General features: G+C 37.8%; 2 protein-coding genes across 3 annotated transcripts; one reads left to right on the top strand and one right to left on the bottom strand.

The window, feature by feature from the left end:
- Nucleotides 1–2,651: 2,651 nt before the first annotated feature.
- LOC115451899 (histidine triad nucleotide-binding protein 3-like) lies at nucleotides 2,652–9,726 on the bottom strand. 2 transcript variants are annotated; one of them, XM_030180308.2, is made up of 4 exons: nucleotides 9,573–9,726; nucleotides 9,121–9,342; nucleotides 3,765–3,958; nucleotides 2,652–2,826 (listed from the first exon to the last, which is right to left on the bottom strand). In XM_030180308.2, the coding sequence occupies exons 1-4, from the start codon at nucleotides 9,646–9,648 to the stop codon at nucleotides 2,800–2,802; spliced, it is 519 nt and encodes a 172-aa protein (XP_030036168.2). In that variant the 5' UTR covers nucleotides 9,649–9,726; the 3' UTR covers nucleotides 2,652–2,799. The 2 variants fall into 2 exon arrangements, with proteins under 2 accessions (XP_030036168.2, XP_030036169.2); XM_030180309.2 differs by lacking the exon at nucleotides 9,573–9,726 and having other exon boundaries at nucleotides 9,121–9,407.
- Nucleotides 9,727–9,976: 250 nt separating this feature from the next.
- LOC115451901 (EEF1A lysine methyltransferase 2) lies at nucleotides 9,977–14,023 on the top strand. The gene is made up of 4 exons (XM_030180311.2): nucleotides 9,977–10,243; nucleotides 11,012–11,148; nucleotides 11,982–12,138; nucleotides 13,856–14,023. Exons 1-4 carry the CDS (start codon nucleotides 10,048–10,050, stop codon nucleotides 14,008–14,010), a joined length of 645 nt encoding a protein of 214 aa, XP_030036171.2. The 5' UTR covers nucleotides 9,977–10,047; the 3' UTR covers nucleotides 14,011–14,023.
- Nucleotides 14,024–14,594: the final 571 nt, after the last annotated feature.

Raw genomic sequence — 14,594 nt, 5'->3', positions numbered from 1 at the left:
AATGTCGTCTCTCTATAACCAAACTCCTTAATATATTATGATTCTATGTAATTTACAGTGAACATTTCTCATAATTCCAAAAGATAAAGCAACCATAAAATGTCTTTTTTAACCGACTTCCAAAAAAGGAGGAATTGATAAATTCGACGTGACTTTTTTTTTTGTATGTTTGTTACCTCAGAAATCGCTCGTTTATGAACCGATTTGGAAAATTATTTTTTTATTTGAAAGAATTTCTCTCCAGATTGGTCCCATTAAAAATTTTTTCAACATTGCTTCGGTAGTTTGGTTTTAAAATAAAAAAACTAGAATAATTATGTCGTCCAAGAATACGAAATCGCGAATTTAGCTTTCCTGTGACGTATTTAGTTATGTTTTTGTATCGAGTCTGGTTGACTGTACTTCTCACATACTAATACATATAACATAACACCTTTTCCCCGTGTCAGGGGTAGGCAGAGGCGTAATATTTCATCGCGATAGTCGTACTATGTGTGAAACATATCAGGGGCCTTATTCTCTATCCCGCACGTTATTTTAACAGTGCGTAACAAGCACGTAACACAACGCATCATGTTTAGGACTATAGAAATTTGGCTTACAGAATACTATTCCACGCACATTACTCGAAGATAACATGACACGGCCGCGTTACGCGTTTACACTATCATACAGAATAAGGGCCCTGTAGTGTTTTTGTGTTGGGTTTAATTGACTCTACTTCTTACATACATACATACATACATACATATAGCATCACACCTTTTCCCCTTTTCAGGGGTAGGCAGAGGTGTAACATTTCAGCGCGATAGTCGTACTGCCTGCGAAACACATTAGTTGTGTTTTTGTGTTGGGTTTAATTGACTCTACTTCTTACATACATACATATATGTATATAGCATCACACCTTTTCCCCTTTTTAGGGGTAGGCAGAGATGTAACACTACAGCGCGATAGTTATAGTATGATCGAAATATATCAGTTGTGTTTTTGCGTTAGGTTTGCTTGAATCTACTTCTTACATACATATATATAGCATCACACCTTTTCCTCTTTTCCGGAATAGGCAGAGGTGTAACATTTCAGCGCGATAGTCGTACTGTTAAGCAAATAATATCAGTTGTGTTTTTGCGTTAGGTTTGCTTGAATCTACTTCTTACATACATATATATAGCATCACACCTTTTCCTCTTTTCAGGAGTAGGCAGAGGTGTAACATTTCAGCGCGATAGTCGTACTTTGAGCCAAATAATATCAGTTGTGTTTTTGCGTTAGGTTTGCTTGAATCTACTTCTTACATACATATATATAGCATCACACCTTTTCCCCTTTTCAGTGGTACTCAGAGGTGTAACTCCTCAGCGCGATAGTCGTATCGTGAGCGAAACACAATTATGCCATTGAGACGGTCTATTTTTATTTATTACTAACACAAAAAAGCAAAAAATAATAATAATTTTGACAAAAAATTAAACCGCCTTCAAAAACCACTCAAAACCAAAAAATAATTTCACATAACAAGTATATATTGGATACCAATTTAGGAGTATGAATGGAACATATTGCAATATAGGTGGTAATCATCAGTCACATCAAACCCACTGCTGAATATAGGCCTTCCCTAAAGATTTCCAGACGGACCTTTCGAAAGCCTACATCCAGCATGCTCCTGCAACCTTTATCAAGTACTCTGTCCACCTTGCAGGTGGACGTGCAACACTGCGCATGCCGGTTGATCTTTATCAGAGTTTCCTAAACTTTTTCCCATAGATCTTTAGCTGCATAAAGGTAGACACCGCTGTAGAGGAACAGATGTTGCGTTCCTCTATGGAAGGGGAAGATTTCTAGTCAGGCAGATGTTTGTGACCGACCGCGACCTCTCCGACGGTTCCTATTCGGAGGTGGTATATATACTGCGCAAATTCTGCTATCGCAAGCCAGTATCGTTTATCGCCATCTAGCGTGATTATTGAGCATTATTTCTCAATTGCCAATATTCATCTTGCAGTTCCGGTGATGTTGACGAGATGGCGCTGTATGCAATAATTGTACCGCCACAGACCCTTTTCAAAATTTAGCTGGTTCTGTGGACCTTTTTTTTAGGTTTCTTGAAAGTGCATTACAACTACCGACCTTCCTGGACAGTTATGTTGTCGTCACCGTGCCTTACGACCCCTATCAATATCTGCCTACATTGACAGGTGAAGTCAAGCCAACATTTTAGTACTTTACTATCAAACCAGATAAGTATTCGTGGACCCCATTTTGGTCACGCCAACGTAAACCCCCATCAAGTCTTTACCCATGTGGAGGGAGGGGGGCTTCGTGTCCACCTGAACCACTTTGGGAATCTAGAACTTTGAGAATGATCTAGGTGATTATACTAAGTCGAAAAAAAAAATCTTAAAATATTTTTAGAAGTTGTTTGTTTTTTAAATTCGTTTGGGCATCCGATCTTACCCAGTCCACCACGCTGTAGCGTAGACGGACCTTATATTTGATTTTTTTATATAATTCTCAGTGCAGGTTTCCTCATTTCTTCCTTCACCGTTAAAGCAAGCGATAATTCACAAATACACATAACTTTAGGTGTGTTTGGGTTTTGAACCTGCGGACATTCGTCTCGGCAGTCCGTTTCACACATAACTATCGCAGCTTATAAATGAATTTATTCAAAGAATAAAATTTTTATAATTTTTCCTCACGATGTTTTCTCACACCGTTCAAGCAATTATTAACACCAACTACAATTATAAAAACTATATAAATGGAAATTGTACTAAATTCTCGTTAATTTCTTCATAGTCTTGAAACGACGTATTCCGGCTGAAACAAAAAAAAAGTAATTAGCATGTGGTAGACCACGGCTCGACCGGGGTGTTACCTGTAGACGTATCTTTAACATCTGATTTCAGACAAGTCAGCACAATAGGGGACCGTCCTGTGTTTGATTTTGTACATTATTCTATATGTAATGGTTAATAATACGAAAAAGAAGCACTCCTGCGAAAACTGCATTAAAATTGGTTAAAAAATGAGTTAATAATTCATATTTCAAATATTATTGTGTGCCGAAATGGGCGCGAGTTGGGAATATCGCTTCATCTCTTTCTTTCGCACGCGTCGTAATGCCCGATGACGTCACACGTGGGTATTGCGCCTCTTTTCTATTTCTTGTTACTTACCCCTTCTACCGAAATTGAAAGACATAACTTGTTGATTTTTTACCGGATTTAAATAATTCCTTCTGTGTTATAATTTATATAACGTAAATATTTGATAATAATAAAGAACAAAAATGAGTCCGGTCCCTTATTGTGTCGACTGAGGCGTAATCATCCCTCGTTAGTCGACATTCTAGTAAGTGATTCCTAACCGAATGTTGGCCACGTCCAATCTCAACGGAGATAAGACAGAAGATATAGTGCACAAGTGTGCTATACACAAGCACTCCGTTTCTTATAGTCCGGTGAGACATGACCGGAGAGAGATCAGGACCAACGGCTTTACGTGCCGAGGCACAGGTATCATACCAGCTTCCTGACTCCGAGCTGCGACTGAGTAATTTTTTAAGATGGAAAAAGTCACAATAATTTTGACCCGGGATGCTACAGCACTAGTAGCAGCACTACAGCACCTCAGCGCAGTAAATATACTCTAACTATGTACAATACAACTACACCAAGACGGTCAAGTCGACATTCCATTACAACTCTCACTAGCAGATGCAGTACACTTAGCCGTACAATCAAAAATTAACTCACCGTCACAAACCAATACGAGTTCTTTTTGAACACCATCCTAGATATGAGGCCCATCTCAGATTCTGGCGCGATAGTGTGTAGGTGCAAATGCCTCACGCTCCGGAATGGCGGCCAGTGGTATCCAAATCTGGCATCTTCTACTGTGAGGTTGTTTGATGTCAACAGGTTTTTGGATACAGAGAGCATTTTTTCAACTGTAACAAAATATTAATTCATTCTATTGGATTATATTGATTACTAGCTTTTGCTGGCGGCTTCGCCCGCGTGAAGTTTTCCGGGATAAAAGTCCACTGCATGATAAATGTCTTGCTACATATTTTCCCGGTACTGTTAAGTTCAAACTAATTTTATCCCCATGGGGGTTGAATTTATCAAAATCCTATTAAAGCGAACGTCTTCATCATAGTAGCTCCAATCTTTAATTTCAGTTCAATCAGTCGAAAATCTAAGAAGATTTATACAAACTTTCATCCTCTATCTTATCCCCTTGGGGCTAGAATTAATCAAAATCCTTTCTTAGCGGATGCGTACGTCATAACATCTACCAGCATGTCAAATTTCAGCCCGATCCGTCCAGTGATTTGGGCTGTGCGTTGATAGATCACTATGTCAGTCAGTCAGTCACCTTTGAGTTATATATTTAGACTAGCTTTTGCCCGCGGCTCCGCCCGCGTTATAAAGTTTTTCAGGCTAAAGTTTTCCGTTATAAAAGTAGTAGTTTCCCGGGAGCCTATGTTCTTCCCAGGGTCTCAAACTGTCTCCATACCAAATTTCATCTTAATACGTTGGGTAGTTTTTGAGTTTAACACGTTTAGGCAGACAGATGCAGCGGGGACTTTGTTTTACAATATATTTTTTAGAACTTTTTAAGAGGAACAATCCCGTCATACATCATTGTTGCATAACTTTAACCGTTTACGCAGCGCACGCAACGGAAGCTCTGAAAACTAATAATTTTCCCCCGTTTTTGCAACATGTTTCATTACTGCTCCGCTCCTATTAGGTATAGCGTGATGATATATAGCCTATACTACTCCACAAATAAAGGGCTATCCAACACAAAAAGAATTTTTCAGTTTGAACCGGTAGTTCCTGAGATCAGCGCGTTCAAACAAACAAACAAACAAACAAACAAACAAACAAACTCTTCAGCTTTATATAATAGTATAGATTGGTAATAAGTCGTTGTCTTGTTTGAAATGATAGATATTAATATAAAAATAATAATTACAGAAAATGTGCTAATATGAGCATTAAAAACATGCAAAAAAATGGAAAAACATATGAAGTATTTTACATTGATATTTCGCGGTAGATTGAGAAACCATCACATAAGCGCGAAATGTTTGTATAACTCTTCCCAACGTCCGCTCTATATAATCTTAGAACTCTTTGATTTTTACATCTTTTTTTATTAAAGTTATACTAAGTCACCTACATCAGATAAAAGGTGTGTGTGTGTTGACACACACCAACAACTATTATTCCCTCCCCCAACAGATAATTCTTGTTTGTCCGTTCAGTCTCCACACCTCACGTCCGCACTGGGGGGCATTTGTCGCGGCCCTAGGTACTCAATTCAGTGTATACCTCACGGTTGTTACACATTGAGGCCTATGAGGGCTCGCGAACGTTTCCTGGCCTCTCTCCTCCGCCCATACTAGAGGGTTCCTTTCCCCAAACGTCCTCTCCCAACTTTCCTCCAGGACCCTGCAGTCGCTAAGCCGAGGGATTCCAGTATACCATTCCCAAGTTTCCCCCCGGTGTTGACTGCGGCCTCCGATACACACAAAAAACACCCATTATCACAATAAATAATATTAATTTCCTGAGATTTATAGATAAAAGTAATCAATATTCAATGTAGAGTCAGCAACATAAGCAACAAGTTCAATACTTCAAATCGCATATATTCATTAGGTTGAAGCTGCGATAGCCTAGTTGTGTGTGGAACGGACTGCCGAGACGAATGTCCGCAGGTTCAAATCTTAAACACACCTTTGACTTTTCTAAAGAATCATACGTGTATTTGTGAATTATCGCTTGCTTTAACGGTGAAAACATCGTGAGGAAACCTGCACACCTGAAAAGTTCTTTATACGAGTTTTGTGGGTGTGTGAAGTCTGCCCGCACTACAGCGTGGTGGACTAAGGCCTAATCCCTCTCAGTAGAGGAGGCCCGTGCAGCAGTGGGACGGTATATAATACAGGGCTGATATTATTATTTATTATAATCATTAGCTTTAATTGATTTGTTTTCTTTGTGTGAAGTAAATTCCTTTCATATTTGTTTATGTAAAGATAAGTAATGTTGACAAGAACACAAAAGTGAGTAGAGGATTTCAATTTTTCAATTTATTCAGGTATCTTTTTTTATTGCTTTGAATGACGAGACGAACTTGCCATTCGCTTGATGGTAAGCGATACGATCTAAAACAGTAGAAACACACCAACACCTTGAATTACAAAGTGTTTGGTATTCCACTGCGCTCGTCTGAGACATGAGATGTTAATTAGTCCAGTAGTTACACTGGCTACAATGTTCAAACCTACAACAGTGACTACACACTGCTTGGTGTCAGAAATAGACATTGCGGTGGTACCTACCCAGGCGGACTCTCACATATGAGAGACCTATCAGTAAAAAGTACTTATGTGCCGGACTCTACTTTATGAGGCATAATCTTTCATTAACATTACGAGAACAATTATAATTATGTTGCAAATCGTTTGCAATGATAAGATGGAATTGCATGATAATAACACAATGGTACAAATAGCTGATAGTACATACATACATAGTATCACGCCATAATCCCATTGAGGTAGGCAGAGACTATAGATTGCCACTCTGCACGATTCTGGCATACTTCTCGCGCTTCCTCCACCTACATTAACCTTCATGCATTCCCGCCGGTTCCGGGTACTTTTGAGTTTTTACATAATCTCACAAGTATAATCTAAGGTGTTGGCAACTGTTACTTATCCTTTTTATTTAAAGTACAGACCCCGCAATGAACACGGAGGGAAATCTGCGAACGGTATACTGGTTCCCCCTGCTTAGCGACTGCGGGGCCCTGGAGGAAGAGAGGAAGAGGAGAAATAGGGGAATGGAGGAATGAAGAGGAAATAACAGGATGGGCGGAGTGATTAGGAGAGGAAATGTCCACGAGCCTCATAGACCCCTATGTGTAATAGCAGCCATGGGGTATACACTGAACTGTATGCCTAGGGCCGCGATAGACTCCCCGTGCAGGCGTGAGGTATGGAGACAGAGCGCACAAGAATTGCCATAGTGGCTACTGTTACTTATCTAGGTAACTACGGAATGTAGTAGGTTACTTAGATTAGGATTAATTTTTTTTGGGTATCGGACCCCACAGTCAACATCGGGGTAAACTCGCGCATGGTATACTGGAATCCACCGTCTTAGCCACTGCAGGGTCCTGGAGGAAAGTTTGGGGATAGTTGGGAAGGCGGTGTGGGGGAGAAGAAGGAAACCACTTAGGGGGGGAGAAGGCTAGGAACTGTTCACAAGCCCTTATAGGCCTCAATGTGTTACAACCATTAGGTATACACTGAACTGTGTGTCTAGAGCTGCAACAAATGTCCCCTCGTGCTGGCGTGCAGGTGTGGAGACCGAGTGTACAAGACTTGCCTCAGGAGGGGGGGATAAGGGCCTATTTATCCTCACTGGTGATAACGACGTGTCCATGACATTTAATTAAAATAATAAGTTCAAAGTTGACGAATATTTTGCTAACAAGTGAAATCGAGAATTGCAGGGTACAGGCATATCAGTAGAACAAACTGCCTTCCTAATAATATAATGATAATATCAGCCCCGTATTATATACTGTCCCACTGCTGGGCCTCCTCTACTACTGAGAGGGATTAGGCCTTAGTCCACCACGCTGTAGTGTAGGCAGACTTCATACCCCCTTAAAATTCCTACAGAGAACTTCCTTAAATCATTTACGTATCGAAATCAGCCACCCCTAACAGCCAAAATTATCCTTCAATTGAAACTGGATGTAACTAAATTGTCACAATTTTTTTCATTCACAGTGGTATTGTAATTTTTAAATTACCCAAATAATTAATTACATAAAAGATATCACCCACATGGCCAGGTTTTGCATTGATTTTTTAAAATTATTCTGAAATACAACCTTGTTCTGATATTTAGAAAATTCTCATATATGCATGTCAAAGTGTATCCACCTATAGAGTACCTATTGACTGACACGGGATTATCCTTTGCCAGTTGTTACAATTATGTCGGCCTTTTTAAAACCAGATATACATACACAGGCTGCTCCTGTGATGCAACAAAGATAGTTTTTACTTCATATAATTATTAAGAACATTTTCAGAGGTACAATCCCGTTATACATGTTTGTTGCATCCAATGCAACGGAAGCTCTCAAAGTGAGTAAATTTTCCCCATTGATGCTCCACTCCTATTGATTATAGCATTATGTTATATAGCCTATAGCTTTCCTCAATAAATGGGCTATTCAACACTATAAGGATTTTTCAATTCGAACCAGTAGTTCCTGAGATTAGTGTGTTCAAACAAACTCTTGAGCTTTATATAATACTATAGATTTTTCAATGCAGGACACTAGAAATACTAGGATATTTTGTGGAATTGAAAGTCCATCTGCAGATATAGGTTGCCATTAGACTACAAAGCCACTATTTCAATAAATAACAGGACAAAATAGTAATACACTCAAAATTACTGGTGCCAAATTTATCGGAATTTAATTCAGATTTAAAATCAAAGTAAAAAAATAATTACATGACCTGAGAATCAAAGACGGAACTTTAAAATTCTCATCAAAATACTCAAACAAAATTACAGTCTACACTGTGGTTAACGTTGAGTAGGACATACAAGAGGCGGTACATTTGTCCGGTACATGATGTCAAAATGTAAGAGTGGCTCAAAATTATATATTGTACTACTTCAAATTTTATGTCGCGGCTGTCGCGTTACTCATTCTCCGTCTTTGGTAAACTATAGGACGAGGAAAGTGAGGTAGAGAACCGCATACAATAGTTACAATAGGGCGTTATTTTACAATGAACATTACATTACTGCGTTTCGAGTCGCGAGCGAGAGGGAAATATTTTCAATGTTAACATTAAAAAATACTGTAAGACACGCATTGAAGCGCTGAGCCTCACTACGCCTCACCTCATTTGAAGTAGGACATTGTACCGGCTCAATGCTAAAAAGAGGCTACTCTTACAAACTCTTTTTCATGTCATGTCCTACCCAACTCTAACTGTGGTCTACACCATAGAAACTCTTCAAAAATATATCTCTTCCTTTTTTAAAAACTCACCTAAAGGTTTATCACTGGAAGTCAAACTTTTTACATCCTCTATGTGCCTCTTTGGTATCGTCAAAATATGGAATTTGCTCGCTGGCTTAATGTCGCGAAATATGCAAATATCTTCATCTTCGTATAATATCTCCGTATTTTCTAACTTATTTACAATATTGCAAAATATACAAGACGATCTCGGTGGCTGATCGGTCATTTTCACCTGTGTTGGATAAAAATCTGAAAAAAATCAATTTTGTTATCACAGGGCGCGTTCGGTTTCCAAATGTCAACAGTGATTAGTATTTAGAAGGATTTTTGTGGACTTATTTTTAAGCTTTTTTTAGTCGATTAATCAAAATTTAATAATAAATCTGCAGAAATTATTGATTTTAATAGGTTATCTTCTAATATAATATAACTCTGAATCAAAAAACATGCCTATTAATTAAATTTATTCAGTCACTCACAAATCAAAATTAATCCTAACAAACAAATCGTAATTGTTTTATTCTTAACAATTTTGTTCACAATGACATAAAGCATTTTCCAATTTTTGGTTTTATTTGCCGTAAATATTATAATAAATTTAACATTTTCGAAATAAACAACCAACTTTCGAAATGTCAGAATGACATGTAGGGTATCCATCGTGAATTTGCTTACTAAATCGACTAATTTAATTTACCTTACTTATCTCGTGATAAAAACTTCATATGTGTATGAAATTTTTTAGTATTTTTTTTAATGTCACTTCAGTTTATAAATATAATTTACGTTATTAAATATAAATTTAGAAGAAGAAACGCTATAATCATAGCCTACTAATAGATAATTGATACAAAATCGACTAACATATGATTATTCGTGCAACACTGACATAACCTAAAAACACTAAATACAAAACAAAATATTCCGAATTTATTTTTCTACATTTCTATAAAAATGGAAGACACAGAGCTAGATTCGTCTGAGCTAGGCACACGGCAGTACTGGGTAAACGCTTACACTAAGGAAATTATTAACTTTGACGAACATGGTGACCCAGGTGATGTGTGGTTCGGCGAAGATAGTGCTTATAGGGCTATAAAATGGATTTGCAATTCTGGTGTTGACAAATCTAGCCCGGTTATTGACTTAGGTAAGTGCTGTGCATAATAACTATTACAAAATTGCTAATACTTCGCTTCAGGAAGAGAAAAATGAAATGTAAACAAATATATTTGAAATGTCATTTTTATTTTTTTTATTTTTTTTAAATTATAAAGGCGAACACTCATGAAAGTGCTTGGATGTTTGTTAGAAATTAAAACAAAGGCACATATTAAATACAGTCAGCCGTAAAAGTAGCTAAACCAGTCCAAAACTTTAAAACATCTAAATATTTTATATTTTTAAACTAAGCGGAATCTAAGTTATTTTTAGTAAAAAACATGATTGTTGATAAGTACAAAATACTTTAAAAATAATTAGAAATTTACTATTAGAAATTTGTAGTATTTTGACTACATGGAGTCAACTCATGGGTTTCATTTATAGCCTTTGAGATGTTAATATCAGTTTATTAAATAGCAGCATCCCTTAAGATGCTATCTTTATTTTACATCTTATCTTATATCTCACTTCGGTACAGCATCACTTTGAGGTCCTGGGTACGAATCTCGGATTAGGCAGTGATATTAATGTTTTTCTGCTTAGTATCAGCCCGCAGTCTGGAATTTGGGCCCGATATGGCGATAGGCTCCCCCCTATAACATCATGGGACAGAACACACTTGGCAAGAAGTGGGTGCCCTGGTTCTGACTCTGCATACCCCTTCAGAGATAAATGCATGATGTTTGTTGTATATCTCACTTCAGAACATCTATTAATATGGCTCTAAGTTATAAGTATTATTTTTTTATTCCAGGTTGTGGTAATGGCTACACTCTCACAGAACTAGCTAGGGAGGGCTTCACAAACCTCCTGGGAGTAGATTACTGTCAGGAAGCGATCACTCTTGCAGAGAAAGTTGCTGAGAAAGAGTTTCCAGAGATTAAATTTGAGGTAACTTTCTGTTTTTTTGACCAGGAAAATATAGCTATTCTATAATGTGCCTTAGTACCCGGAACCGGAGGGAATGCATGAAAGGATTAATGAAGCTTGAGGAAGCGCGAGAAGTATGCCAGGACCGTGCAAAGTGGCAATCTATAGTCTCTGCCTACCCCTATGGGATAAAGGCGTGATACTATGTATGTATGTATGTATAATGTGCCTTACATTAAGTAAGTTAAAAATAATATCAGCCCTGTATTATACTGTCCCACTGCTGCACGGGCCTCCTCTACTACTGAGAGGTTAGGCCTTAGTCCACCACTGTAGTGCAAGCAGACTTCACACACCCTCAAAATTCTCATAGAGAACTTCTCAAGTATGCAGGTTTTCTCACAATGTTTGCCTTCACCATTAAAGCAAGTGATACAGTGTATTTTTTGTGAATTCAATACACACATTACTTTAGAAAAATCAGGTGCGTTTGGTTTTTGTATCTGTGGACATTTATTATTGGGTTTCGTACGAAACGGTACCTAGATAATGAACACTAGAAAACTTAAAATTGATTGTTTCTTCTCTTAGATATGATAGGCTACTTGGAAGCCAATAATCTATGCATATTATAATAAGTCCCCTTTTCTGCCTGTCTGTATGTTATCAATTTTCTTAAAATCTACTGAACAGATCTTTATGAAATTTGGTATGGAGATAGTTTAAGACCCTGGGAAGGTTATAGGCTACTTTTTGTCCCAGAAAACTACCTCACGCAGACGAAGCCGCGAGCAAAAGCCAGTGTTTAAAATAATTGGTAAATTTTTTTTATAACTCGGTGAAAATGTTTTCAGATATTTGATATAACAGAAGGTGATGTAAGAAAACTAGGTAAATTTAGTATAATACATGATAAAGGCACGTACGATGCGATATCGTTGAATCCGGAGAATCCCAAACGACACAGAGAAAAATATATACAGCAAGTTAATGATATGATGGCAGATGACGGTAAGTATTTTACTGATTGGAGCCGTTCAAGTATTACGTAACGTAGTTTTTGAAGATTTTTGACCCCATTGTAACGCGCCGTAACGTTTTCCCGTACGTCCCCGCCTCCAAAAATTATGTAACTCTAAAGTGACATTTTTTTTTGTAATATTCACAATTATTTATGCAAAACACGGGAAAGTCGCTAAAATACCTTTGTTATTTAAAATAAAAAAAAACAATGTTACATAACGCTTTGTACGAATCCCTCCCGCGCCTGTAACGCATCGTAACGTTTTACAAGAACCCTCTCCTCAAATTGCGTTACGTAACACTCGAACGGCCCTTTGACTGCTTTGCTATAGAGGGAAGTGGACAATAGGGGACCGGACCCATTTTTGTTCTTTATTATTATCAAATATTTACGTTATATAAATTATAACACAGAAAGAATTATTTAAATCCGGTAAAAAATCAACAAGTTATAAGTCTTTCAATTTCGGTAGAAGGGGTAACTAACACGAAACAGAAAAGAGGCGCAATACCCACATGTGACGTCATCGGGCATTACGACGCGAGCGAAAGAAAGAGATGAAGCTATATCGCCACTTCGCGCCCACTTCGGCACATAGTAATATTTGAAATATGAATTACTGGCTCATTTTTTAACCAATTTTAATGCAGTTTTCGCAGGAGGGTTTCTTTTTCGTATTATCAACCATTTCATATAGAATAATGTACAAAATCGAACACAGGCCGGTCCCCTATTAACATTTCCAACTCTCTATCTTTCTGTTTGATTAATGTCGTTGCGGGATAATGACATAGTGTTCCCTGAGACTCGGCGAGCTTCACCGCTCGTCATACAATGCCACTGCTGATCCTTACAGGAGTTGTAGTGGGTGTGAGGGCGGGAAAGTCTAACTGACTCGATTTAGTTTTGTTGGATACGCGGTACGTCAGGCTGAGGTCGTAACACATGTAATACCACTGCGCCAGCGAAGCAGTAGTCTATACTTATACATACAATGATGTTATATACTGCCGTGCTAAGGGCAAAAGCAGTATGTCAGGGAAACCTTATTAATTTAAAACCGACTTAAGCTGAGATAGAGAAACTCTTTTAAGGTTTTTTGAACAAGTTCTAAACAAGATATCGTTATTTAGGTAAGTTCATTGGATGGGTATTTCTTTAAGCTATCTGACGACATAAAAATCAAGATTTTGATTTTTTTTGAGATACAACTTTTGAGCCTAGCACGGCAGTATAGCCTATAGTCTTCCTCGATAAATGGGCTACCCAACACTAAAATAATTTTTCAATTCGAACCAGTAGTTCCTGAGATTAGCGCGTTGAAACAAACAAACCCTTTAGCTTTGTATAATCTACTATACTATTATAGCTCATTTATCAAGGAAGGGTATAAGCTATATATCATCACGCTATGACCAATAGGAGCGGAGCATTAAAGAAAAATGTTGTAAAAACGGGAAAATTTTATTCCTTTTGTGAGCATCCGTTGCGTGCGCTGAGTAAACAGTTAAAGTTAAGTAACAAACATGTACTACGGAATTGTTACATTCTTAAAAAATATATTATAAACTAAAGTCCCCCGCCGCATCTGCCTGTCTGGAGATCTTCCCCTGCCATAGAGGAACGCAACCATCTGTTCCTCTACAGCGGTGTCTACCTTTACGTCGCTAAACGTAAAATCACAAAGTAACTTTATTTTTTCAGGATTTTTCATAATAACATCATGCAACTGGACAGAAGAAGAGTTAATAAGCCATTTCTCCGAGAAGATGAAGTTGAAGTGCGTGATACCGACTCCGCAGTTTAGGTTCGGGGGGAAGGTGGGGAGTGTGGTGTCATGTGTGGTGTTTAGTAAATAAATATTAAAATGTGGTTGTTTTATTTTTAACCTGAGGGAAAATAACCTGCTTTGGGTCCACCCGTTTTGATTCGTTTGAAAACGTTGTGAAAAGAAAACAGTTTCAAATTGCAACACATGGCGGTGTTTTATGTAATTGGTCTGGTTATATTTTTTATAAAGCGCCTGCCTAAAGATAATAGCAAGCTCGATTGAACACTGAATTCTAAAAATGTGTGATTCAATATTAGTTAAACTATAAATCAATTTAAACACTTGGGACCACACAATGTGTTCACATATATATACGTTGACTTTTAAAAACTAAATGAATACGTTTTTTTATTGCTCTGAATGACGAGATGAGCTTGCCGTTCGCCTGATGGTAAGCGATACGACCGCCCATAAACAGTAGAAACGCCATCCAACTACTTGAATTACAAAAAATGTTTTGGTATTCCACTGCGCTCGCCATCCAAAGACATGAGAAGTTAAGTTTTATTATGTTTAGTTGCACTGGCTACATGTTCTTCAAACCGGAACACAACAGTGACTGCACACTGCTGCTTGGCGGCAGAAATAGGCACTGCTGTAGTACTTACCAAG

Source organism: Manduca sexta, chromosome 1 (genome assembly GCF_014839805.1).
Source record: "Manduca sexta isolate Smith_Timp_Sample1 chromosome 1, JHU_Msex_v1.0, whole genome shotgun sequence".
Taxonomy (NCBI): domain Eukaryota; kingdom Metazoa; phylum Arthropoda; class Insecta; order Lepidoptera; family Sphingidae; genus Manduca; species Manduca sexta.
This window is presented reverse-complemented; position numbering and strand designations above follow the sequence as displayed.

Coding starts and splice junctions, on each gene's coding strand:
- LOC115451899 (XM_030180308.2), bottom strand. CDS start 9,648: ATGCTTTATGTCATTGTGAACAAAATTGTTAAGAATAAAACAATTACG. Junction 3,959..9,120: donor TTCCAGTGATAAACCTTTAG/GTGAGTTTTTAA, acceptor ATTTTGTTACAG/TTGAAAAAATGCTCTCTGTA. Junction 2,827..3,764: donor ACTCGTATTGGTTTGTGACG/GTGAGTTAATTT, acceptor TTTTTGTTTCAG/CCGGAATACGTCGTTTCAAG.
- LOC115451901 (XM_030180311.2), top strand. CDS start 10,048: ATGGAAGACACAGAGCTAGATTCGTCTGAGCTAGGCACACGGCAGTAC. Junction 11,149..11,981: donor TTCCAGAGATTAAATTTGAG/GTAACTTTCTGT, acceptor AAATGTTTTCAG/ATATTTGATATAACAGAAGG. Junction 12,139..13,855: donor TGATATGATGGCAGATGACG/GTAAGTATTTTA, acceptor TTATTTTTTCAG/GATTTTTCATAATAACATCA.